The 26,943-nt window shown below is 43.4% G+C and overlaps 1 protein-coding gene across 1 annotated transcript in view; it reads left to right on the top strand.

Annotated features, from left to right (window-relative positions):
• The window catches only part of orc2 (origin recognition complex, subunit 2), a 30,675-nt gene extending 9,785 nt beyond the window's left edge, over nucleotides 1–20,890 (top strand). Inside the window, exons 10-17 of the mRNA XM_043693169.1 lie at nucleotides 1,982–2,114; nucleotides 2,460–2,556; nucleotides 2,811–2,957; nucleotides 3,408–3,579; nucleotides 4,595–4,656; nucleotides 5,602–5,720; nucleotides 6,688–6,993; nucleotides 20,401–20,890. Of these exons, the coding sequence (XP_043549104.1) occupies nucleotides 1,982–2,114; nucleotides 2,460–2,556; nucleotides 2,811–2,957; nucleotides 3,408–3,579; nucleotides 4,595–4,656; nucleotides 5,602–5,720; nucleotides 6,688–6,774 (817 nt within the window). The 3' untranslated portion in view covers nucleotides 6,775–6,993; nucleotides 20,401–20,890. The remainder of the gene's footprint in view (nucleotides 1–1,981; nucleotides 2,115–2,459; nucleotides 2,557–2,810; nucleotides 2,958–3,407; nucleotides 3,580–4,594; nucleotides 4,657–5,601; nucleotides 5,721–6,687; nucleotides 6,994–20,400) is intronic.
• Nucleotides 20,891–26,943: the final 6,053 nt, after the last annotated feature.

Below are 26,943 nucleotides of genomic sequence, written 5' to 3'. Positions count from 1 at the left end.
TGGAGTTTGCACGTTCTCCCCGTGTCTGCTTGGGTTTCCTCTGGGTGCTCCGGTGTCCTCTCAAAGTTCACAGTTGTGTAGGTTAGGTGAATTGGCCATGCTAAATTGCTCATAGTGTTCAGGGATGTGTAGGTCAGATCCATTAGTCAGGGGAAATGTAGAGCAATAAGATAGGTGAATGGATCTGGGTAGGACTTGTTGGGCCAAATGGCCTGTTTCCACACTTGTTGGAATTCTGTGGGGAGTCTATGAACTTATTGTGGGGACTAAAGAAATGGCAAGAAGTTAAATGATTATTTTCCCTTTCAACCTGAGAAAGGCACTAGAAATCCAAATGTCTAATATGGGTGAGGGTTAGAAGGAAATCCCCTTGAGCAAGAAGATTGTACTAAAGAAATTAATGGCGGTGAAAGTCAGTGAATTTCTAGGACCTGATGGTCTATATCCTTGAGTGTTGAAGGAGGTGGCAATAGAGATAGTTGATGCATTGGTGATTATCTTCTAAAATTCTATAGGATTTGGAATGAATCTTGTGCATTGGAACGTCAACTTTCTATTTAATGGAGTGACCGAGAGCTACAGGAACCACAGAACTGTTAGCCTTGCATCGGTTGTAGGGACAACGGTAGATCCTGTTATAGGAGATGGGATAAATTGTCAGTGGGCATAGCCAGCATGGATTTGCGATTGGGAAATTGTGTTGGTGAACTTATTGGAGTTCTTAAAGATAATACTAACAAAACCAATGTAGGAGAGCCCATGGAGACTGGTTAGAATGTAATGTGCTGGCATGGATTAATGATTGGTTAACAGACAGAAAACAACCGAATAAGATTAAGTGGATCATTGTTGCATGTGGGGTATCTCAAGGAAAAGTACTTGGGGCCCAGCTCTTCACAATACATTTCAATTATTTGGACGTGGGGGCAAAATGTAGTATTTCCAAATTTGCAGATGATGCAAAGCGAAGTGAGAACGTGTGTTGCGAGGCAGATGTTAGGCAGCTTCAGGATTTGGATAGGCTTAGATGATTGTCAAGAACATGGCAAATGGAAAATAATGTGGGGAAACATACGAGGTTACCCACTTTGGTAAGCGAAACAGATGTGCAGATTATTTCTTTAAATGAAAGGTTGTGAATATTGATGTACGAAGGACCTCTGTTTCCTCAATAAATCACTGAGGACTAACATACAAGTGCAACAAGCTGTTAAGAAGGCTAATGAAATGTTAGCCATTATTGTAACAAAATTTGAGTACAGTAGCTGTGAAGTCTTACTTCAATTGTATAAGAGCTCGGTTCAACTGTACCAGGAGGACTCTGTGTGCTTTGGTCGTCTTATCTCAGGAAAGATGATTTTGCCACAGAAGGATTGCAATGAAGGTTCTTCAGAATTGTTCCAGGGATGGCAGGATTGGACCAGATTGGGCAACTGTACCTGTGTTCTCCAGAGTTTTCAAGAATAAGGGGTGATCTCATTGAAACTGAGTGAATACTCAAAGGCTGGGTAGGTGCTGGTAAGATGTTTCCCAGATTGTGAAGATTAGAATCGAGTCTCAATTTAAAAATAAGGGGATGCACTGAGGTCCCAGAGGGGGTTATGAGCCTTTTGCAGTTCGCTTCTCCAGCAGATTGTAGAAGTTGTGTATGTCTAAGGTGTGGATTGATAGTTTATCTGTGGCAACGGAGGTCTGAGGATGGAGTGGGCAAAAGGCTATGTGTTCATAGTCGTAATGAGTAGTGGGTCAGATTCAAAAGGCTGAATGGCCTACAAGATCCTCTGAGCACAGTAGTGTGTCTGACACTGGATTGTTGTCCTTTTATTCAGCTCTTGATCTGCTTCCCTCTTTCTTTGCCTTTTACCCATCTCTCTCTCTCTCCTTGCATCTTATCTCTTCTCCCTCCCACTGTTTCCCATCTTCCTCCTCCCTTATGTCCTCTCTCGCTGTCCCTCTTTGTTCATACCCACACACCCTCTAGGTTGGGCTTTAGCCTTGTGTTGTATGGACTCGGCTCCAAGAGGGAGTTGCTGGAAGAATTCCGCTGCCAGATGCTGCAGGGAGCTGTCCACGTGGTAGTGAATGGATTTTTCCCAAGTATCACACTTAAGTCTGTGAGTATTTGCAGAGGAGCGAGCTAACGTCAAAATGTGGAACCTTTCTCAAGGGAAGGCAAAGGTGTTGATTGTTACTGCATTTCAAACAGAGTGAGCCTGTTGCACAGATGAACTCTACTCCTCCTCACTCCCCATCTATAAATCACTATCGGGGATCCTTGAGGCAGGGTCTGGGTTGTGAGACGATCTGCAGGGTTGGTATTGACCATAAGGATGTGGTGGGGGAGGTTGAGGGAAGGGGCTATATGTGTGGAGGCTGGTCTGTGGGCAGGAGCAGGTTCATTGTGGGGTGGGGGTAGGTTAGAGTCACGTCGTGTTATAACTGAACAATTTGTGCTGCAGATTCTGAACTCGATAACAGAGGAGGTTTTAGGATATGAAGGAACCTTCCGGAACCCCGTGGACCAGCTCAACTACATCATCAGGGCATTTCAGGAGGGTTTGTATCTGCAGCGATTTATCCATGTCACGGTCACCCGTTGATTGTGAGGAGAGGTAGGAACGTTGGCCACTGGGGAGTGTGGGGGTAATCTGTCCAGGATGGATTACCATAAATTGGTGATTCGGGAAGTCCCAGTGGGGCAATGGGGTCGACACACCTCTGGTGGGGGAAACAAGGGGAGGGTAGATACTGTCTGTACAGTCTTATGGGTTTTTGGAGAGTTTTATTTCAAATCTGTTTCTCCCCTCCAGATTCCACACTGGATCTTTATCTTCTGATCCACAACATCGACGGACAGATGCTGCGAGGGGATAGGAACCAGCAAATACTGGGCCAGCTCAGTGCCATCCCTGGCATCCACCTCCTGGCCTCCATTGATCACCTGAATGCCCCTCTGAGTGAGTGTCTGCAGTGCGCATGCGTGTCTGTCTGTCTCACGGTAACATCTCACTCTTTCCCCAGCCTTGACTCTGTGTCTTGATTGAGAATGCCAAAGCTGGCAAGAATCTGTGACTTGCTGCCTCACCCCAGCTCCTGCACTGCACTGCACACTGACATGTCCCTGCTGAATAATATCTCAATCTGGCTCCTTTCATTCCCCCCCCCCGTACTTGGGAGAGAAGGCAGGGGTTTTTTAAGGAAGTGCTCACACAGCTCTGAGATTCAGACCAAACTTTCAGGGAGGGGTTTGGCTGCACAGTTGCAGGCGGTACATTCTGTAGTGGGGTGGGGTTGTGGGGAGTCTTTGGGATTGGAGTTTGGGAAATCCTGTCGGTTGGGGGGGATTTCTCTCTGTGGGTTGCAGAGAGCACCTGTGACGTTTGCCATTCTGTTTCCCTACCTGACAGTGTGGGACCAGACGCGGAGCTGTCTCTTCAACTGGCTGTGGTATGAGGTGACCACCTTTAAATCCTATGCAGAGGAAACCTCGTATGAGAACTCACTGCTGGTCAAACAATCGGGTGCCTTGGCACTGAGCTCACTGATTCACGTACTGCGCAGCCTCACCCCCAATGCCAGGTAATGGGGCCCAGGGTGGGTTAGGAGAGGGGCAGAGGTGCTGGGGGTGGGACTGTGATGGCAATCAGGTGGAGTGCAGTCAAAGGTGGTCCAAGCCTCTGCAAACAAAAGGTCACTGAGAATCACCTCACCTTTCCTCCCTGAGCCCAGGGAGGGGGGTGGGTCAGGGTGGGTGGTGGTTTGGGGTGTGGACAATGACTGCAATTTTCACTGGTGAGTGAAATTTGAATATAGCCAGGATAGTGGTATTGAAATGTCCAGATCATTATAGGTGTAGAAATTAGGAGGGGCAGTAGGCCATTCGGCCCTACAAACCTACTCTGTCACTCAGTAGGACCATGACTGATCCTCTATCTCAATGCCATCTTCCCACTTTCTCCCTCAATGCCCGATGCCTTTTACAATCTTAAAAAACAATCCATTTCTTTCTTGAATGTATTTCAGTGACTTGACCTCCTCAGCCTTCTGTGCTAGAGAATCTCACAGGTTCACTGGCCTTTCAGTGAGGAAAGCTTCCTCATTTCAGCAACCCCCCCCCCAATGGTCTCTCCTGGAGTTTGAGCGTCCCTAAGAAGGAAAGGTTGGGCCTGTGCTCATTCAAATTCAGAACAGTTGAGAGATGATCATATTGAAACATTAAAAAGTCCCGAGGGGACTCAACAGGGTGAATGCTGAGAGGATATTTCTGCCTGTCGGGGAGACCCGAATAAGGTGATATAGCTTAAAAACAAATTAGGCATCTCCCCTTTGAGAATGACGAGGATTTTTTTATTTTGAGGGTTGTTAGTGTATTTTCTTCCTTGGAGAGCAGTGGAGGTGGAGTCATTTCATTGGGTTATTAATTTGAATTGGGACTTTTGATCTACAAGGGAGTGTAGGATTGTACAAGGCAAGGAGAGGGCAATTAAGGCATTCCCAGCTGAGAACTTACTAAGTTACAGAACAGGCTCTAGAAGCCTGCTCTTGCTTCTAACTCTTATGTTCTGACACATCCTTTCTATTTGTTGTGCTGCAGGGGAATATTTAAACTCTTGGCTCGGTTTCAGTTGGAGAACAAGGATAACTCGTACTATCCAGGTAAGCACAGGTGGTGCATAGAAATGGGTAGGCGAATGGTTAGGATGAGAGATGGAGGTGTGGCAGATGGTACAGCCCTTCACACGCCAAGCACGGGTTCATGCTGCGTGGAGAGGCGAGACTTGTCCAGACACTTGCTGCCAATCTCAAGGGATAATACCCATGTGGGCGGTGCTGGGGGTGCTCCCAGGATTTGCTGCACAAGCCTGAGTGTTTTTGATGGGTCATTGGACTGGGGATGAAGATGACCCTATGTCTCTCTCTATTCCGTGTGATGTGGGTGTTGCTGGCAATATCAGCATTTGTGACCCCTCCATAATTGCCCTTGAAGTGAGTGGCTTGCTAGGCCACTTCAGGAGGTTGTTAAGAGTCAATCACATTGCTGTCGATCTGGAATCCAATTTAGTCCAGAGTAAATAAGGATGCCAGCTTTCCTTTCCTTACAGGACATTAGTAAGTCAGATGGGTTTTTCATGATGGGCGGCACGGTGGCACAGTGGTTAGCACTGCTGCCTCACAGTACCAGAGACCCGGCTTCAGTTCCCATCTCAGGAAACTGACTGTGTGGAGTTTGCACATTCTCCCCGTGTCTGCGTGGGTTTCCTCCCACAGTCAAAAATGTGCAGGTTAGGTGAACTGGCCATGCTAAACTACCCGTAGTGTTAGGTAAAGGGGTAAATGTAGGGGAATGGGTCTGGGTGGGTTGCTCTTCAGAGGGTCGGTGTGGACTTGTTGGGCCGAAGGGCGTGTTTCCACACTGGAAGTAATCTAATTTAATGACACTTCGCATGGTCATCATGATACAGGCTGGCTTTCAATTCCAGATTTTTTATTAATTGAGGTCTACCAGTTGCTGTGGTGTGATTCGAACCTATGTTCTCTGCATGTTAGCCTGGACCCTCTGGATTATTAGTCCTGTCACTAATACCAACCTTTTGTCCTTAGGTTTATCCTTTCAGGATTTCTACCAGCGATGTCGAGATGCCTTCCTGGTGAACAGTAACCTCACCCTGCGGGCACAACTGACTGAGTTCCGAGATCACAAACTCATCAGGAATAAAAAGGTGAGGCACAATTCGCCCGAAATATCCCCCTGAGCCAGCGAACAACTCTCTGCCCCATGGTGTACACCACACCCCTGAGCAGTTCTCCCTCTTAGCTGCGGTCTGAAAGTCTGCAACGTGCCTATTGTGTTTGGAAGTCACTGCCACGCACAGACCTCTGAGATCTGCATGGAGGAAAAAAGAATTGGAGGGAATGTAGCCCCTGAGCCAGTGAGGGACTCATTAATGTACACTGCCTTCAGCCAGTAATCAGTTGAAAGATTCCTGCTGTCATGATGCTGTCACTTTGTGGGGTTATTTTGTCCTTTTTTTTAAATTGAGGAGAGGTTGTAAGGCAGAGGTACTGAGCTGGCTAGTTAAAACCCTCGTGTAAACTGCTTGAGAGGCCTGAGGTTTTTGTTTAAACAGCTTGAGTGGGTTTTTGTTTTTAGTAGCATTAGAGGCTGTGGGGGTCTCAACAGAGTTGGAAGCTTCAGTGAATGTCTCCTGGATTAGAGAACTGCATTTGAGAATCTGTGTCTGAATTTACCGTTTAACCAAGGGATGTGTTTATGGGATGTTACTATATTGCAACATTTAATTAGCAATGGTTACTGTATCTAATATTCTGTTAAGTTTTCCAACAGTTATTCCAAATTTGTCTCTTTTTGGTTGTATTTGCCTTTAAGAAAACATTAGGGTCTAGACTACCTTTTTAAAATATTTTCAGAAAGTCTGCTCTGGTCCATAACCCTGCCTAATTTCTACCATCCTCCAACTTCCCATTTGAAGCCCCGGTGGTGCTCTGCTACCCTGCCTCAGTTCGCACTCAATGAGCTTGTTAATCAATGGGAAAAAATGAGAGCACATCCCTCTCCACCCTGCTGGCGGAGGAGCCATGTCTTACTGTCAGGAATTGTGGGAAGCAGGGTTGGGTTGCTTGAGTGGATCAATACCTAATGTATCCATTGCTGTTTACTTCTGCCAGGGTGCTGATGGTGTTGAGTATCTCATCATTCCTGTTGACATGGCAACGCTGACTGACTTCCTTGAAATGGAGGACAAGGAAACCTAGATGGAAGCGTGAGATTTCAGGGGATGGATAACCAACAGCTCCCAAATTCCAGGAGTGACAAAATCCCAGACTCCAGTCTTCAGTGGCACATGTTTGATGTGAGGTTCAGAATGGAAATCTACACTGCAGTGAGCTTTGCCACTTGTTCAATGTCCCAGTGGCTGGTAACCAGGTTAACCTTCATGGCTCTGTGAGAGTTCGAGAGACTCTGTTTCCTGAGTGAGTAGTGTCAGCTTTGTGCGGTTATTACCTCAGATGATCTGTTTTGCCTAATGTTGCGAGACGCATCCTATAATTATTTTGCTGTGGAATCTGTCATTTTAAAACCAGAATCCTTGTTGCCTACATCACACTGTTGCAGATGCTGTTGTTATTTGCCAAGTTCTGTAGAAAAGAAAAAATTCTATTAAAAGATATTTTATACTCTGCCACAAACTGTATTTTAGGAAGCGTATTGGGGTTGGATTTCATCACAGCACAAGTTCGAGGTGACAATAGACTACAGTTCTTACAAAAACCCCTTTGTGCACAGTCCTTAATATATATTAAAATTCCATTACTATGGTGTTGCATATTTTATCTGTAATACACCAAGTTTTGAAGGGCTTCTGTCGTGGGAAACAGGAGATGGGTAAAAATGTGCTAAGTGCTGGGTAATACTTCTGATGGGGTGTCTGTCTGGTTTGCTTCCATAAATAGGAGGTGTTAGTCCTTTTGTCTTTTAAGTTAGCAAATATTGGTAAAAATGCTAGGCCTATTTGCTCTAAATAAGTTAAAAATTTATACCCATACTTAATAAAAGAATAAAGTACATTAAACTGAACTGCAGCTGGGTTGTGAGGTTTATTTACAATTTGGCAGTGTGAGTTTCATTCATTCATGCAATTTCATGGAAGTGCTGTTTCCTAAAGGGATAATGGCCCAGTTAAAAGGTATATAACAGGTACTTAATCTATTAAGGTCCAGGAGATGGTTGATAAGAGCTGATTAATATTATAATGTTTTGTGGAGACTCGATATTGTTTTATATGCTACACTTATTCAGAGGTAAATGCTATAGCAAGGGCTGATAAGGTGTGAAAATGCAGTGAAATATTGCAAGTTGATGAGTGAATTAATGAAGAACCGATAACACAATATCTCACACCAGCCACAAGTTTCCTTTCCCCTCTCTGTCAACTCACTCAGGCTGAACCAGACTCTTTCACAGCCTGCACTTTATGGCTCCAAAGAGTTTCTGATCTGTATCCTCCAGGACAGTATGTACATGTATTTGGAAAGGCAAGGACTGACGAGGGATAGTCAACATGGTTTTGTGCATGGGAAATCATGTCTCACAAACTTGATTGAGTTTTTTGAAGCAGTAACAAAGAAGATTGAGGACAGAGCGGTAGATGTGATCTATGTGGACTTCAGTAAGGCGTTCGACAAGGTTCCCCATGGGAGACTAGTGAGCAAGGTTAGATCTCATGGAATACAAGGAGAAATCGCCATTTGGATACAGAACTGGCTGAAAGGCAGAAGACAGAGGGTGGTAGTGGAGTGTTGTTTTTCAGACTGGAGGCCTGTGACCAGTGGAGTGCCACAAGGATCGGTGCTGGGTCCACTGTAATTCGTCATTTATATAAATGATTTGGATGTGAGCATAAGAGGTACAGTTAGTAAGTTTGCAGATGACACCAAAATTGGAGGTGTAGTGGATAGCGAAGAGGGTTACCTCAGATTACAACAAAATCTTGATCAGATGGGCCAATGGGCTGAGAAGTGGCAGATGGAGTTTAATTTATATAAATCTGAGGTGCTGCATTTTGGGAAAGCAGGACTTATACATTTAATGGTAAGGTCCTAGAGAGTGTTGCTGAAGAAAGAGACCTGGGAGTGTAGGTTCATAGCTCGTTGAAAGTGGAGTCGCAGGTAGATAGGATAGTGAAGAAGGCGTTTGGTATGCTTTCTGTTATTGGTCAGAGTATTGTGTACAGGAGTTGGGAGGTCATGTTGCGGCTGTATAGGACATTGGTTAGGCCACTGTTGGAATATTGTGAAACTTGAAAGGGTTCAGAAAAGATTTTCAAAGATGTTGCCAGGGTTGGAAGATTTGAGCGATAGGGAAAGGCTGAACAGGTTGGGACTGTTTTCCCTGGAGCATCTGAGGCTGAGGGGTGACCTTATAAAAGGTTATAAAATCATGAGGGGCATGGATAAGATAATTAGACATAGCCTTTTCCCTGGGGTTGGGAAGTGCAGAACTAGAGGGCATAGGTTTAGGGTGAGAGAGGAAAGATATTAAAGAGACCTAAGGGGCAATGTTTTCACAGAGGGTGGTACGTGTATGGAATGAGCTGTCAGAGGATGCGGTGGAGGCTGATACAATTGCAACATTTAAGAGGCATTTGGATGGGTATATGAATAGGAAGGGTTTGGAGGGATATGGGCCGGGTGCTGGCAGGTGGTACCAGATTGGGTTGGGATATCTGGTTGGCATGGACAGGTTGGACCGAAGGGTCTGTTTCCGTGCTGTACATCTCTATGCCTCTATCCTGTCCAAGACCTCTTTCCACTTCTAAGATTACCTGTCACCATCCCCGCTTCAACTCATCTACTTCGAAAACCCTCAACTGTGGTTTTGTTATCTCTCGTCCTGACTCAAGCGCTCCAACCCATATCCTCCAGAAACTTAAACACATCCAAACCTCTGCTGCTCACATTCTATCATGTACCAAGTCTCATTTGTCCACCATCCCTATGTTCGCTGATCTACAGTGGCTTCTGGTTTGATGATTACCTCCAACTTAAAATGCAAACCTCTTGTGGCCCTGTGCCCCTTTTATCTCTGAACCCTCTGCATTCAGTACTCACCCACATTGTGTTTTACATCAGTCAGCTATTGACAGCGATACTTTCAGATGAATGCATTCTAATCTTTTGAATTCTTTCTCCTGGGGCTTTCCAATGCATTACTATTTCTCCGTTTCTGTGTTCAAGCTTTTGGTATGCTATGCTCGTGTCTCCTGACGTGCGTCTGTTTATTCTTGTTTCATAGCATTCCTGCAAAGCATCATGTTTTATTTTTGAAAAGAAACTGTTCCTAAGACGTGGGCATTCCTGGCAAGACCAGCATTTGTTGCTCGTTCCCTGGTTTCCCTTGAAAAGCTGATGGTGATAGGCCAGTTTCTTGAACTGCTGCAGTCGGAGGGGATTTCTGGCTTTGGACCCATTAACAGTGAAGGAATGGCAATACTTTTCCAAGTTAAAATGATTTTTGGCTTGTAGGGGAATTTTGCAGCTGATAGTGCTCCCTTGCATTTGTTGCTCTTGCCCTTCTAGGTGCTGGAGGTCACAAATGCTATTGGAAGATGCTATATAAATGAAAGGTGGTTGGTGCAGAGGATGCAGCCTCTACAGTAATTAATTTCACCAATACAGAGCAAAACAGATGGTGTTGGAGAGCGAGGAGCAATGAGCAGAATTACCACTTGAGGGCAGTCTATCACCATGAGGGGAGGCTCTGTCTACACCATCTCAGCCATTTAAATAATGCCACGCGCATAAGAAAATAGACAAACAAAATCCCAGTCCTGATGCAGTCCTGTGGACTGATGCAGTGTGAGCAGAATATGCTATATTAGCTGTGGAAATGTCAGTGACCATGGCAACCTTGCTGGTCTCCCTTATAGGAATTCCAGTGGCATGCACACCAGCTCACAGCCTCCCACCATGGTTAGTGTGGAGTTGACTTCCCAGACTTTGCAGATAATTGAGGAATGTCAGGAGAGTGCAGTCAGCACTAATGAAAGGACTGTGATCCAGTACAGGATTTTTCACTTTCTCCTTGACAATTATAATTTTCTTCATTTTTGCTTTCTGTAACTTGGGCTCTTTGAAAGTGTGGATAATCAATTAGTTACTCTGCCTCCAGCTTAACACTCTGCACTGAGCAACCCCTCCCACATCGGGCAATCTGTCATTTTCACGATTCGGAGATGCCGGTTTTGGACTGCGGTGTACAAAGTTAAAAATCTCACAACACCAGGTTATAGTCCAACAGGTTTAATTGGAAGCACACTAGCTTTCGGAGCGACACTCCTTCATCAAGTGATTGTCACCTGATGAAGGAGCGTCGCTCCGAAAGCTAGTGTGCTTCCAATTAAACCTTTTGGACTATAACCAGGTGTTGTGTGATTTTTAACTTTGTCATTTTCACAGTATTCACTTTTTGCAAGAGGGGTGACTCTGCAAACACGGCAAGTTAGTGACGGTGAGGAGATGGAGTGCCAGGGTCTTGAGCTGACCACTGAACAGTCAATTCATAAGAAAGAGACTGGAGCAGAAAACAGTTCAACACAGTAAAGAAATGGCACTTTAATAAGAGATGCCACAGCGAGATCCTTTTAAAGAGGACTGAGTAATTTATCTCCAATTCCTACTTGTTCTTCCTGACCAGACCAATTCCTTTGGCCTACAAAATTCTCCAGATTACCTGTTGTCTATCTGGCTGGCATTTTGCCCTTTGTTCACTGCAGGACTCCTGCAGCTGTCAACCTGCTCAAGTGCTGCCTCTACGCTGCTTTGTCTTGATCCCTGTACTTCCTTCCACTGTTGGGCGTTGCCTCCCCCTCTGTCCCTAATTTGCATTTTAAACAGGAAAGCATGCAGTTTTGACTCTTACCTGACCTGCCACACAACTAGTTTACCATTCAGATTAGATTCCCTACAGTATGGGAATGGGCCCGTCAGCCCAACAACTTTACACCGACCCTCCGAAGAGGAACCCACCCAGACCCATTCCCGTACGCTATATTTATCCCTGACTAATGCACCTAATGCTATGGGCAATTTAGCATCACTAAACCACCCGACCTGCACATCTTTGGATTGTGGGAGGAAACTGGAGCACCCGGAGGAAACCTACACAGACAATGGGAGAATGTGTAAACTCCACACAGACTGTCACCCAAGGCAGGAATCGAACCCAGGTCCCTGGCCCTTTGAGGCAGCAGTGCTAGCCACAGTGCTGTTAGTTGTGACTAGACTAATTAATCAATCACTAGCCAGCCCTGCCTTCCTTTACTAAAGCATTGCATTACTCTGACAGCTCCTTGCAGAACAAAGATAACAGCCAGCTTCTTTACCAACTCCCTTGGTGCTGGTGGTGTTGCAGTAAACTCACAGGACTGGTAATCTAGAGCTCCTGAATAATGCTCTGAGATGTAGGTTCAAATTCAATCAACCACTTTCCATTGATTAATAAAACTGGAGCTGAATTGTCTGATGTCTGTGAATTGTTTTTAAATGAAGCATATGGACAAATCTTGATTGTAGCAACAACGTTGAATATTATCTCAACTTGACATCCCCAAGACTTGGCCTCAGCCAAAGGCAGGAGGACTTCCCTGTTTTCTGTGGCTTATTTCTCTTCGAATGGGTAACTGACCTGAAGTTATAAGTTTGAAGGGAGCACCACTCCACATCAAGCAGAGCCACCCGTGACTCTTCCCCGTTCTTACTGCCTGCCAGTGGTCTGTTGGAAGGATTGTAGGTTGCCAGTCTCTCTGTTTGTGACTACATTGTGAACCCATCTGTGGCCTTGAATCTTGGCCTGGTAACTCAAGTCTTGACTCTGGCTCTGAGTCAAGCTCCACATTTGATTTGTGCTCCAGGACAAAGCATGTTCATAACACAGCCAAAAAAAGTTGGAATAAAGCTCTATGTTCCAGAGGAGCTTGGACTCCCTGGGGCAAATGTAACATATCCATCAATCTTCACACATTTCCATTCCATCCCCAACCTCCAATACCTCTCCAAAGTGCTTAAACTTGTTGTCACCTCCCAAATCTATGTTCACCTTTCTCAAAAAGTCTCCAATTATTTTTTTGTTGTTGTGGTTGCACCAATAAGACATCCTTAATTAAAGTCGTAAGTTGCATTCCATGTGACTGGGGGATGCTACCCTTCTCAATTTGTCTTTCACCTTTAACAAGCTTAACTAGACTTTTTGCCTGTGTTGTCTAGCTCAGTGAGACTAACCCTCATCAATCTGCTGTTGCAGTTCATTCAATCATTCAATGTAACACCACACTGAAAGTGAGCATAGAGCCCAGGGTTTAATTGTTTCAGAAAACCTGGTCCATTAGAACTCTGAGGGTCGCCATTCCCATTAGAAACAAACGTTGCAGGCCATGGATGGTAGTCATTATAAAAGAAATGGGAGCAAAAATCTATCAGGCCTGCTCCACCATTTGATACTATCTTGGGCTTTAACTCCACTCTGTCCATTTCTCTTCTCCCTTCATTCTCTGAGAGGCCAAAAAAAATCTGTCTCTAATATTTGCGTATACTTAACAATTCAATGTAGATGACACCTTTGTAATAATTAAAAACACAGAAATAGAGAACACACACCGGATCATCAACGCCACACTCACAGGAATCCGATTCACTAGAGAGGAAGAAAAGGACAACCAAGTCCCATTCCTAGACGTGATGGTACAGAGAACATCAAACGGAGAATTCACCACAAAGGTAAACAGGAAAGCCACACACACAGACCAAGTCCTAAACTACGAAAGCAACCACCTCAACACAAAAAAAGTTGCATCAAGACACAGTTCAAAAGGGCCACAACACATTGCAGCACACCAGAACTGCAAAAAGAGGAAGAAGAACACTACAATGTATTCGCCAAAAACGGATACCCCCGCAATTTCATCAACAGATGCCTAAAGGAAAGACAATGGAATGAAGACATGCCACAACCCAAAGGACTAGCCACGTTACCATACATCAAGAACATTTCTGAACTAACAGCCAAACTACTGCGACCACTAGGACTCATAACAGCACACAAATCAACATCCACTCAGACAACAACTCACCAGGACAAAGGACCTGATACCCAGCATGAACAAAACTAATGTAGTGTACAAAATCCCATGCAAGGACTGCACAAAACACTACATAGGACAAACAGGAAGTCAGCGAACACCAACTAGCCACGAAACGACACAACCAGCTATCCTTAGTAGCCACACATGCGGATGACAAGCAACGTGAGTTTGACTGGGACAACACTACTATTATAGGACAAACCAAACAGAGAACAGCCAGGGAATTCCTAGAAGCATGGCACTCATCCACAGATTCTATCAACAAACACATTGACCTGGACCCAATATACTGGCCACTGCAGTGGATAGCTGGAACTGACAACTGGAAGTGACAGAGACAAACCACTATAAATGTCGGAGGAAACGTCACAGAAGCGCTTCACAGGAGGCTCCGAAGCACTGAGGATGTCACCTAGACAGGGGACGAAACGTCTGCAACACAAATTCCCAGCTCGGCGAGCAGAACCATAACAACGAGCACCCGCGCTACAAATCTTCTCACAAACTTTTAACAATAATGTATTGCTAACCCTCTGATGTAGATAAATCCAAAGTTTGATAGTCCTTTGAGTGAAATAATTTCTCTTCCTTTCAATCCTGAATGATCAGCCCCTTACCCTCAGACTGGGTCCCTATGTTTGGATTTGCCAATCATTGCAGTCAATCTCTCACTGTCTGTGGTATCAGGCCCCTTCAGAACCTTGTATATTATCATGGAATTGCCCCTCGTCCTTCAAAACTCCAGAAGATTTTGGCCTCATTTACTCAGTCTCTCATCACAGGAGAACCCTGCCCCCTCCATCTAAGGGACTAATTTATTGAACCTTTGACGCACAGACCTCAATGTAAATACATCTTCATTATTGGGATGTGTGTTTGGATTAATCCCCGAGCCACGTACTCAATCTGTAGCAATCTGTCCATCAGCCAGTCAAATATAGAGGGTGAGCTATTGATGTGATTATAATGCAGCCAATCAGTAAAGCTAACTGAAGAGTGTTAGCCCCAGGGAGGATCTGTGCAGTGAGTGGAGTGATGCCTGAATAGAAATAAGAAAGATAACCTAATCACATCCTCTCACAATGCTCTTTGTGCCGTGATACATATTAAAGAGAGATAGCACCCTGCGTCTGACAGCCATCTGCAGTTAATTTATTGTTGTACTGTTTTTGAAGTAATGAGACCAGTCAAGGTTAACTCAATGTTCCCTGTGACAGCTGACTGTCTCATGTTTCCCCAGCGCCCGGTTATAGAAAGTGACCAGCTGCATTTTAATAAGACTTTCCAGTCTGAAACCTGTACACAGTAAGCAACTGATCTGTTTGCATTTGGAGATGGTGAGTTGGTGATGTGAGCTGTTTGAATACAGACTAAGGGCTGATGAAATGTCACTAGTCCCTGGAGTACAGAGCCACAGCAGGTTACAGGAGACTATTTGGTACACCACATCCATCAGTCACTTCCCAACTTTTCCCTCTCAATCCTATATTCTGTTTTCCTTCAAATACTTGTTCACTTTCCTTTCAAAATCTCTGCCTCGCCACTACTTGGATAAAACATAACTTCAACAATCCACTATGAATAAATTTCCCCAAACCTCTTAATTTGCACATCAATTTGTAGAAGGAGATTTTAGCCTGGTGGTATTATCGCTAGACTGTTAGTCCAGAAACTCACCTAACGCTCTAGGGACCAAGGTTCCAATCCTGCCACAGCAGATGGTAGAATGTGAATACAATTAGGAGAATCTGGGAATTAAGAATCTACTAAATGACAGGGCCCAAACCATCAGGGCAAAAGCTAAGGCTGAAGCATTCGCAACAATCTTCAGCCAGAAGTACCGAGTGGGTGATCCACCTCAGTTTCCTCCAGTGGTCCCCAGCATTACAGATACTAATGTTCAGCCAATTCAGTTCACTCCACGTGATATCAAGAAACAGTTGGAGGCACTGGATAATGCAAAAGCTATGGGCCTTGACAATATTCCGGCAATAGTATTGAAGACGTGCTCCAGAACTTGCTGCTCCCATGGCCAAGCTGTTCCACTGCAGTTACATAACTGACATCTACCTGACAATATGGAAAATTGCCCAAATATGTCCTGTATATAAAATGCAGCGCAAATCCAACCCAGCCAATTACCGCCCCATCAGTCTACACTCGATCATCAGTAAAGCGTCATCAACAGTGCTATCAAGCAGCACCTGTTCAGTAATAACCTGCAAAATTCTGCCAGGACCATTCAAGCTCCTGACCTCATTACAGCCTTGGTTCAGACAAGGACAAAAAAAGCTGATTCCAGAGGCAAGGTGGAAGTGACAGTCCTTGACACCAAAGCTGCATTTGAGACTGTGTGGCATCAAGGAGCCCTAGCTAAATGGGAATGGGGGAAACCTCTCCACTTGCTGGAGTCATAGCTGGTACACAGGAAGATGGTCAAGATTGTTGGAGGTCCGTCATTTCAGCTCCAGAACATTTCTGCAGGAGCTCCTCAGGATAGTATCCTCGGCCCAACCATCTTCAGCTGCTTCATCAATGCCCTTCCCTCCACCATAAGGTCAGAAGTGGGGATGTTTGCTGATGATTGCACAATGTTCAGCACTATCCATGACTCCTCAGATATGAAGCAGTTTGTGTTCAAATGCAACACAATCTGGGCTAAGGCTGACAAGTCACTGGCTGACAAGTAACATTCCTGATGAAGGCCTTATGCCCGAAACATCAACTCTCCTGCTCCTTGGATGCTGTCTGACCTGCTGTGCTTTGCCAGTGCCACAATTTTCGATTCTGACTCTTCAGCATTTACAGTCCTCACTTTCTCCAAGTAAGTGACTGACTGGTAACTATGACTATACCTAACAAAAGACAATCGAACCACCGCCCCATGGCATTCAATGGTGTTGCTCTCACTGAATCTGACGCTATCAATATTCTGGGGGTTACCATTGACCAGAAACTCAAGTGGATTCACCACATAAACACAGTGGCTACAAGAGCAGGTCAGAGGTTCGGAATACTGTGGCAAGTAACTCAACTCCTGACTCCCCAAAGTCTGTCCACCACCGACAAGGTACAAGTCAGGAATGCGATTGAATACTCCTCACTTGTCTGGATGAGTGCAGCTCCAACAACATTCAAGAAACTTGACACCATCCAGGACAAAGCAACCCGCTTGATTGGCATCACATCCACAAACAGCCACTCCCTCCACCACTGACACTCAGTGTGCACTTCCTACAAGATGCACTGCAGAAATTCACCAAAGATCCTTTAAGACAGCACCTTCCAAATCCAATACCTCTTCCATCTCGAAGGACATGAGCAGCAGATACATGGGAACACCACCACCTGCAAGTTCCCCTTTAAGCCACTCACCATCCTGACTTGGTAATATATCACCACACCTTCACTGTCACTGGGTCAAAACCCTGGAATTCCCTTCCTAATGGCATTATAGGTCAACCTATAGCACATGGACTGCCGCACTTCAAGACAGCAGCTTATCTTCTCAAGGGCAACTAGATGCTGACCCAGCCAGTGACACCCATGCCCACAAGTGAATAAAATAAGAATTATTCTCCCCTTATCACTAACCACTCCCACCAGAGAAAATAATGTTTCCCAACTTGCTGTAACAAATTCTTCAAAAACTTTGATATACTGTAATTTCCTGAAATGATGCGTAAGTGGTCCTCCAGATAAGGTGACAGTGAGTTGCCTTCTTAAACCACTGGAGTTGATGTTATACAGACACTGTCACAAAGATGTTAGGAAGCGAGTTTCATGATTTTGACTCAGCATCAACGAAGGGACAGCTACATTGTCCCATGACTGGGTGGTTGCAGCTTGGTGGAGCTGTTCCCAAGCTGCTCATGTCCTACTGGGTGGTGGAGGTTGTGGGTTTGGAGGGGACTGTCACAGGAACTTTGGCGAGTTACTGTCGTGAACCTTGTAGCTAGTACATATGGCTGCCACTGTGCATCAAAGGTGGAGAGATCCTGGCCTTCTTTTCCTTGGTTCTTTATCTGCTAATGTTGCTTCCTCCTTAATGAATCTATGCTATTTGCCTCTGCATGTGGTCCCTCCCCATACCTGTAGTCTCCCATTCCTGAGGGCATCATCCTGATAAATGTCTTTTATGGATTTACTAGCCAATATTTTACACACATTGAAAATTGAGAAATGAGTTAAGATTTACAGGGAGGTCTTTTAGATTCAAAATCATTACTGTCAATAGAACTGTCCTTTGACGTCCCTGCCCGGAGACATTTCTCCCACTGAAATCATCTGGTGCTGAGAAACTGATTAGCATGGAAACAAAAGCAGGCTGAAGATCACATAATATAATGTGATCTGTATTTATGGAGATAAAAGAGGCAAGGAGAGTAAATTATTATATAAAATAAAAAGAAACTCAAAAGTATGACAAATATATATAATGATTTTATGTATATATATATATGAGACAATATTCGGTTAATTATAAACAATAACACCAGGCCAAAGTAAGATGGAATTCCACTACTGGGGAAGCTATAACTATATATATATATATTTAAAAATGTAGTCAAATCAAGGGTAGTGTTGATTAGGGACCAGAAAGAGATCTTAGGAAGCAGATGACATGGATGGGGTATTCCATTGATAATTTTGCATCTTCCTATCTTCTCAAGAAAACATACTGTCACCCATTTAGAGAACCATTGACAAACCATTGAATGTCTATTGACAGGAGCATTTACGACATAATTAGTGGATCTATGGACAGAGCTAAGGAGAGATCACTGTCATAAGGATGACAGCCATGGACTGAACCCCATGTTCTGGCATCTCCACGAACAGAAACACTGAACAAATGCTGGAGGCAACCATTTTGAATGCTATGTCATGGACAGTTTGATTTAAAGATCTTTTGTTAAAGTTTCAGAGAAATGGTGTCAGAACCATGGACATATGTATTGACAATTCCACGATGGAATCATTGCAGATCTATTCACTGTGTGATGGATATAATCTGGTTATAATCTGGTTACTCTGGTTATAATCCTGAGAGATACAGATAGAAAAATGTCAGATTGATGGTAGAATAATGGATAGTTACACGGACAAAAGCATTAATAGATTAGTGGACAAAGACTTTAAACACAAATTGACAGAATTATTGGCAAATCCTTGCATAGATTTGCTGTTAATTAAGAATCTGCCAGGGAGCTTTGACTACACAATCTCGAAGATATATGACATTATCATAAAGGACGAGGGTCCACTTCACAGGAAGCTCAAGGCTGAAGTAAAGCAGCATTGAAAAAGAACTGGCTCCAGTATTATGCCCAGCCCCCACCATACTCATTGATGGAGCCATAGACTGTTGCATATTGCAGATTCTGAAAGACAACCATAAACACAACCAAGTGTCAAACCACAGGGACACAGACTTAGCTAAAACGTGAAGTAGGCAGAGTGGTACACACAAGTGAAGGTTGGAGCATTCCTCAAAGTCACAGATAAAGGAATGGACCCGATCAAGGACAGCTCCACAAGCACATACAGAACCATAGACAAAGCAATGATTGGAGCTGCAGTCTGAGCTATCGAGAAAGTCAAAGCAATACAAATACAGTGTAGTGGAAAGTATTTTTTAAAAATGATAGATATGATGCTAACTCAGCATATAGCTCCACAAACCAAAGTTTTCATTTGTTTAGTTCTTCAAAATAGTCAACAAATGAGACAAGAGACAATATTAGGTTAATTATAAACAATAACACAAGGCCAAAGTAAGATGGAATTCCACCACTGGGGAAGCGATAACAATCACATGTGAATGTACACCCGCGGCACTCCAGGATATGTGTCTATGGCAGAGGTTAAGTGCAGTATGTAACAACCCTAAAGAAAGGAAAGCCAGAAGATAATAGGAAACAGTTAAAGACTGAAGGTGAGTTTAGGCATTAAGGATTCCACTTATACCCAGGTGAAAATGTTGTTGTAGCTGCTCAAGAAATATATACTTGCAGCATTGTCCAATGGATTCAACATAAAAAGGAGCAAAGCAAAGGAAATTATATCCTCCTTTCAGTCTAATATTATTTAACCAGATCATGATTGACCATCTCCATCAAATCTACTTTTCCATCCTGCCCTTTTACCCTTAGTGCCCCAACATATTTTGATCTGTCAATGAATATGTACGATGAGTAACATTCCAAAGATTCACAAGCTCCTAAGTAAAGAAATTTCTCATCTCAGTCCTAAATGGCCAGGTCTTTATTCTGAGATTGTGACCCGTAGTTGAGGACTCTGCACCCAGGGAAAACACCCTCTCAATATCTATCTCTGCTGAGCTCTAAGGAGAGTTTATAGATTTCAAAGAGATCATCTCTAATTCTTCTAATGCCAGAAGTTTATTCCCCACAAACTCCCTTTGATTCAAGCCCTTTCAGCCCAGAAATCAATCTAATGTAGCTTCTTACGACCTCTCTGAGACAAGTTACATACTTCCTTAAATAAGGAGACTAAAACTACATACAAACCAAAGTTTGAAATAATCATTCTTTATTCTGCAACACCCTCAGAATGAAGGGTAATGCATTTCAAATTGTATGAAGATGGCAGTGGAGTAAGGGAGGGGCAGAGCCTGGGGCTCATCCACTCCTGTCGATTTTCTTTCTCTTTTCTTCCTTTTCTTCTTTCTACTTATGCTCTTTCTCTCCTCTTTTTTTCTGTTTTCTTTTCATTACAGTGTGGAGGGTGAAGGAGGAGACCTCTGGCAGCAGCACCAGCAATACCAGATTGAAGCAGACACAGCTCCATCCCGGCCCAAGGTCTCCCAGCGAGCGAGGAGCAAGCCCTGGGTTGACTCCCCTGCCTGGCCCCACAAGCAAGGCCGAGGCTCCAGGTCTGCAGTCAGGCCCAGGCACCTGAAGGAGCAGAAGCATCGGTGAGAGGGACGGACACCGAATCGGCCTGGAGGAGCAGCGGATGGGGAACAGGAGGTATCCCCGGCTCGTGGCCCCAACTCAGAATGGAGGTGGTGGAGGCCCATAACCAAGACCCCACAGCCTGCTACAGAGTCCCAGCAGCAAGTGGAGGAGCAGCAGAGGAGGAACAAGAAGAGAGAAAGATGAACTCTATTGCTGTAAAATCTTGTATCGCATTTAGTGTTTCAAGATGATGCCAGAGAATGGTGACACTTTGCATATAACACATTAAAAAAAACACTTTTCACTTTATTTTTGCATACATCTGACAATAAATCTAAATCTAAAATTACTCATTGCATGTGAGTTAACATGTACATGGCTCAAAGAAACTGAAATCCCACTGAATCTCAATCTTCCCTAATCTCTTACTTTGAAAAAGAAACTTGCTTTTCCATCCTTCTAATCAATTTTTTAAAAAATTAATTCACAGTATGTAAATTCACACATCAATATATATTACCCACCTCGAACTGCTTTGCATAGAGTGGACATGGGTTGCTTTTTATAACCATATAACAGTTAAAAATTTTCTATGTAATACTTCATTTACTACCTTCTTGCCTAATCACCTAACCTGTCGGTAGTTCTTTGCAGCTGCATTGCATTTCTTACTTTCTCACCTAACATTACATTATCAGTAAACTTGGAAAAATTACATTTTGTCCTTCACCATTGATGTTGATTGTAAATAGCGGGTACCCTAACATTGACCCTGGCAGAATTCCACTGATGAGATATTGCTATTTTGAAAATGATCTATTCATTCCTATTCTATTTACTTTTACATGACTAATCCTCAATCCATGCTGATGGATTGCCAAATCCTTCAAGCAATTATCTGGAGTTACACTGTTTTGCGGCACCTTGTCAATCATCTTCTGAAAAACCTAAATATACTTAAGAACATAGAACACAGCACCATACAGCCCCTTTGGCCCCCGATGTTGTGCCAACCTTTTATCCTCCTCTAAGATCAGACTAACCTACATACCCTTCATTGTACTATTTTCCATGTGCCTATTCAAGAGTTGTTTAAATATCCCTAATGTTTCTGACTCTACTCCCACTGCTGGCAGTGCATTCCATGCACCCACCACCCTCTGTGCAAAGAACCCATCTTAGACATCTCCCCTAAACCTTTCTCCAATCACCTTAAAATTATGTTCTTCATGATAGACATTTCCGCCATGGGAATAAGTCTCTGGCTATCTACTTTATTTGTGCCTCTCATCATGTTGTACACCTCTATCAAGTCACCACTCATCCTTCTTTGCTCCATTGAGAAAAGCCCTAACTCCCTCAACATTTCTTCATAGACATGCCCTCCAGTCCAGGCAGCATACTGGAAGTCTCCTCTGCACCCTCTCCAAAGCTTCCACATCCTTCCTATAATGAGGCAACCAGAACTGAACACAATATTCCAAGTGTGGTCTAACCAGGTCTCTAGAGAGCTGCAGCATAACCTTGCAGTTTTTAAACTCAGTCCTCCTGCTAATGAATACCAACACACCATACACCTTCTTAACAACCCTATCAACTTGGGTAGCAACTTTGAGGGATCTACGGACATGGACCCTGAGATTCCCCCTGTTTATCCACACAATCCTGCCTTTAACCCTGTATTCTGCATTCAAATTCAACCTTCCAAAGTGAATCACTTCGCACTTTTTCAGGTTGAACTCCATCTGCCACTTATCACCCCAGTTCTGCATCCTGTCAACGTCCCAGTCCAACCTGCAACAGTCCTCCACACTATCCACCACTCCACCAACTTCATGTCATCAGCAAACTTACTAATCCATCCATCCACTTCCTCATCCAAGTCATTTATAAAAATCACAAAGAGCAGAGGTGCCAGAACCAATCCCCGTGAACAACACTGGTCACCAAGCTCCAAGCTGAATACTTCCCATCTACCATCACTCTCTGTCTTCTATTGGCCAGCCAATTCTGTACCAGACAGCCAGATTTCCCGTATCCCATGCCTCCTTACTTTCTGAATGAGCCTATCATCGGGAACCCAATCAAATACCTTGCTAAAATCCACGTACACCACATCCACTGCTCTACCTTCATCAATGTGTTTTGTCACATCCTCACAGAATTCAATAAGGTTTGTGAGGCACGACCTACCCCTCACAAAGCCATGCTGACTATCTCTGATCAAACTATGGTTTTCCAAGTAATCATAAATCCTGTCTCTCAGAATCCTCTCCAATATTTTGCATACCACTTCCACCTTGTCAGCCTACAACTTCCAAAAATATGGATTAATTTGTCAAAAAGTATTTCCCTTTTATGAAACAGTATTAATACTGTCTAATAATATTGTGATTTGTCAAGTCCCTATTATCACATCATTCAAACTTAGTGAGTCACCTCCTGACTTCCCAAAGCCTACCTACCGTCTCAAGGCAAAAACAAGGATGTGATAGAATACTCTCCACTTCAGCTCCAACAACACAAGAAGCCTGACACCATTCAGGATATAGCAGCCTGCTTGACCAACATCCCAATAGCCTTCAACATTCACTCCCACCATCACTGACACTCAGTAGCAGTCGTGTGACCCATCTACAAAATGCACTAGACTCCTTTGACTGCACCTTCCAAACCCATGACCTTTGCCATCTAAAAATGCAAGGGCAGTAGATACATGGGAACAGTACCACTTGCAAGATCTCCTCCAAACCACATACCATTTTGACATGGAACTTTATCACTGTTTATTCAATATCGGTGTGTCAAAGTCCCTTCCTAACAGCATTGTGGGTGTACCTGCTCCCCTATCACCCCCAAGAACTATAGCTCACCACTAACTACTCAACAACAATGAGGGATGGACAATAAATGCTTTCCTTGCCAGTGATACTATGTCCTATGAACAAATAAAGAAAAAAAAATTCTAAGATATGCCCAGTGACCGAGTTAAATGGTCAAAAGTTCACTGTTTTGAACACTTCTTATCGTCCAAGTCAAAAGGAGTCTTCTCGCATTGGGAGAATTAGGAAGTTCAACATGAATGCATTGATTATCTAAACTGTCATCACTTGTAGCCAATAATGTGGCCCATCAGAACAAGGAGATTTGTTAGTTTCAGTGCATTTTTTTCAGTCACATTAATTCCTTTAAGTTGCTCACTCTCATCAGACCATTGATTCCCCACACTTTCTGATATTTTTTGTCTGTTCTACTAAGATGACAGATATAAAAATGTTTAATATCTCCAACATTTCATTAATCTTCATTATAATTTCTTCTGTTTCTACCTCCCAGGACATGTTTATTTTGATTATTCTCTTTATACATGTAAAAACTCTTACATTGTAGTTTTATATTTCTTGCCAGCTTATTCTTGGAATCTATTTTCTCCCTCTTTATCAATTTCCTGGTTATCCTTTGCTCATTTATAAATTTTTTTCAGTTCTGAAGATTTTTTTTTGTAGTTTTTTTAGACTGAAGATCAAAACTTGTTATTGGTTCAGTTTGGAATCAATAATCTAACACTAAAGGTTTCCTGGTTTTGGGACCTGGGATTGTCAACCATGTACACACATGGTCAGGTGTGAACAGTGGAATGAAGAAGTTTATATGATAACCTTTGATAAGGGTTCTCTTGGAACAATGGCAGTGTCTCTAATTCTGGACTAAGAGGCCTAGGTAAAGTCCCATCTACTCCAGTGGCATGTACAAATTTTTCTGAGTAGCTTGATGAGAAAATTACAAGAAATATATACCTTAATCTTTAGTACTGTGCTCTGTGACAGCCCCTAAGTTCCTAACTCTTAGTCAGGAGCCTGGATTCAAATCACATCCACTCAGTGGTGTATCATAGCACCTCTAAACAGGTTGATTAAAAATAAATAGGATAAACTTGAGATTTTTGAAATTGTCTTCAAATTGTGCAGAATGCTCTGTCTGGGGATTAATTTACTAGAGTGGAAAGAAAGAACTAGAAACTTGTTTTTGGCTTTACTACTTAGGCTTAATCAAATGTTAACTTTAACTTCTCCAGTTAGCCATGGGAGAATCACTTTTCAAGTGGAGTTTTTAATTCCTCAGAGATGAATTATTTCTTTAATTCCATTGCCATTGCTTCTGTGTCATCACATCTTTCATTCTAATTGCCTAATCCATTCCACCTAGCTTGCCTATCACATCTCCGTAATTGTTATTTTCTTTAAGTTAAAGATCTTAGTTTCAGATACAAAAGAATCACAGAATTATAATGGCACAGAGGAGGGCATTTGGCCCTTCACACTGATATTAGTCTCTGAATGAACAATTCACCTTGTACTATTTCCCTAATTAGATCACCAACCATTTACTGTCAAACAGAACATGAAAATATAACATTATGATTACTTTTTTCTCAAGGATCCTTCACGATAAGATTAGTCATTAACCCTATATAATTCACAATATCAAGACTGGGTCTAAGGGAAACAGTATTCCTAGTCTCTTGCCACCTGATTCACTTACATCCTTGTTAGTAGTATGCTGTGAACTAGCCCACCTGCCTCACTGCACACTGAGATATTACCATCACATCCTCAAGGCCAGAGCGTTTAAGGAATTGCTGACAGAAGGCTGATGAGAAACCGGTGAGAAACTGTGGCCAGATAAAAGTTGAGGTCTGGAAAATGGAGCAACCATTGTGGTGGATTAGGGGAAGGGAAGGAAGTGGCAAATATAGCTGAACAATAACAAAAGATGCAATAGATTTGCAAGCTCATTGAAAATGGATCATGCTAGAGTAGAGAGGTTTTAATGAACTATCTGGCAATGGAGAAGCTGAGGGCTATCTTTAGTTCTAGTAAAAAGTGAGCAGTTTTGGCAGAGCAAAGTGAAACATGATAGCTCTGAAGAAGACGTATCAGACCTGAATCATTAACTGTTTCTCTCTCCATAGATGCTGGATATTGTTGAGCTTCTGTGTTTGTTTCAGTTTTCCAGCATCCACGGTATTTTGCTCTAACACAGTCGCACTTGATGTGGTCCAGATTTAGTGATGAGTGGATAAACAAATTGCATGCCAAACTGTTCGAATCTGTATCCCTTGCACTTAGACAAATGGAAATTGGAGGTGGACTAAGGGTATAAGGTGTAGGTGGTACTAAAGGTTTTACCAATGATAAAAGGATCACAGGCGGATGTGAGTATGTGGTTGAGTACATTGGTATCTGCTTTAATGTCTGGTTGATCAAAGGGCAAAAGGAAATTTGAAATTACTGCAGTAAGTGGAAAGTATTGGGGTTTTTGATGAGGCTGTTGCAGGAGGAACAGGGATAAGAAGAGCAAAGAGACCTGTGAGTGGTACTGGACACAATGAAATGATTAAAGATGGTCTTGTTCAGGATTTGAAGTAATGGATTGATTTCAGGATAACACTATACCTCGCCAGTGAAACTGACAAATTACAAACACACTATAGAAAAAGACTCAGAATCATTGCCATAGAATCACACAGCATGGAAACAGACCCTTCGGTCCAACCAGTCCATGCACTCACTTTTGTGCATTTCAGAATCACTGAGGGGTTCAGTGCACATTTCAATACCACTTTGTGGGACTCACGGCCTCTCTATGGAACTTAGTGTTTGGAGACTCTTTGTGGTCACACTGTGGATTTTACAGTCACTCTACGGGGCCAGTCTAATTTAAGGGTCAACTGTTGGTTTCCAGGTCAATCTGTTGGAGTGAGATTAATGCAAGTTTCAGGATTCAGTCTGACGGCTTTAATAGGTGCAGGAAATTACAGACCCTGGTGCTTTTTTCAATTCAACCTCCTAGGGGGATTGCTCTGCCCTGAACTTTGCAGGCCCCTGGGAGTCCTCGTCCTGAATGGGCCTGTTGTACTTGCCCATGTCCTGGGCTCTGGGGATCAGTGAACTCTGGGGCTCGAGTGAATTAAAGAAACCAAAGTGCAGTACTGAGGGAAGGCTGCACTGTTGGAGGCGTTGTCCTCCAGCTATGACCCCCATTTGCCTGTTCGGGTGGATGGTAAAGGTCCCATGGCCCTTTTTCAAGGAAGAAGAAGGGAGTTCTCCCCCAGTGTCCTGGCCCATATCCACCCTCCATCAACATCACAAATAAGATGATTTTTAAAAAAAAAATCACTGCTAACCTCAATCATAAAAAGTTAATGTTGACTGTTTAGGAATGTTCGTCTGGGATGATGACAAAAACAAAGCAGAAAAAGCCTCTGGCTGCCTGGCTCAGAATGGGGTAGGGTTTGGGGTCTGAATGGGGTTAGAGTCAGGGTCAGAATGGGGTGGTCAGGGTCAGATTGGGGGGGGGGG

This window comes from Chiloscyllium plagiosum, chromosome 7 (genome assembly GCF_004010195.1).
Source record: "Chiloscyllium plagiosum isolate BGI_BamShark_2017 chromosome 7, ASM401019v2, whole genome shotgun sequence".
In the NCBI taxonomy this organism is placed as follows: Eukaryota; Metazoa; Chordata; class Chondrichthyes; order Orectolobiformes; family Hemiscylliidae; genus Chiloscyllium; species Chiloscyllium plagiosum.
The sequence above is the reverse complement of the archived record's forward strand: the minus strand, read 5'-3'. Positions and strand labels throughout refer to the sequence as shown.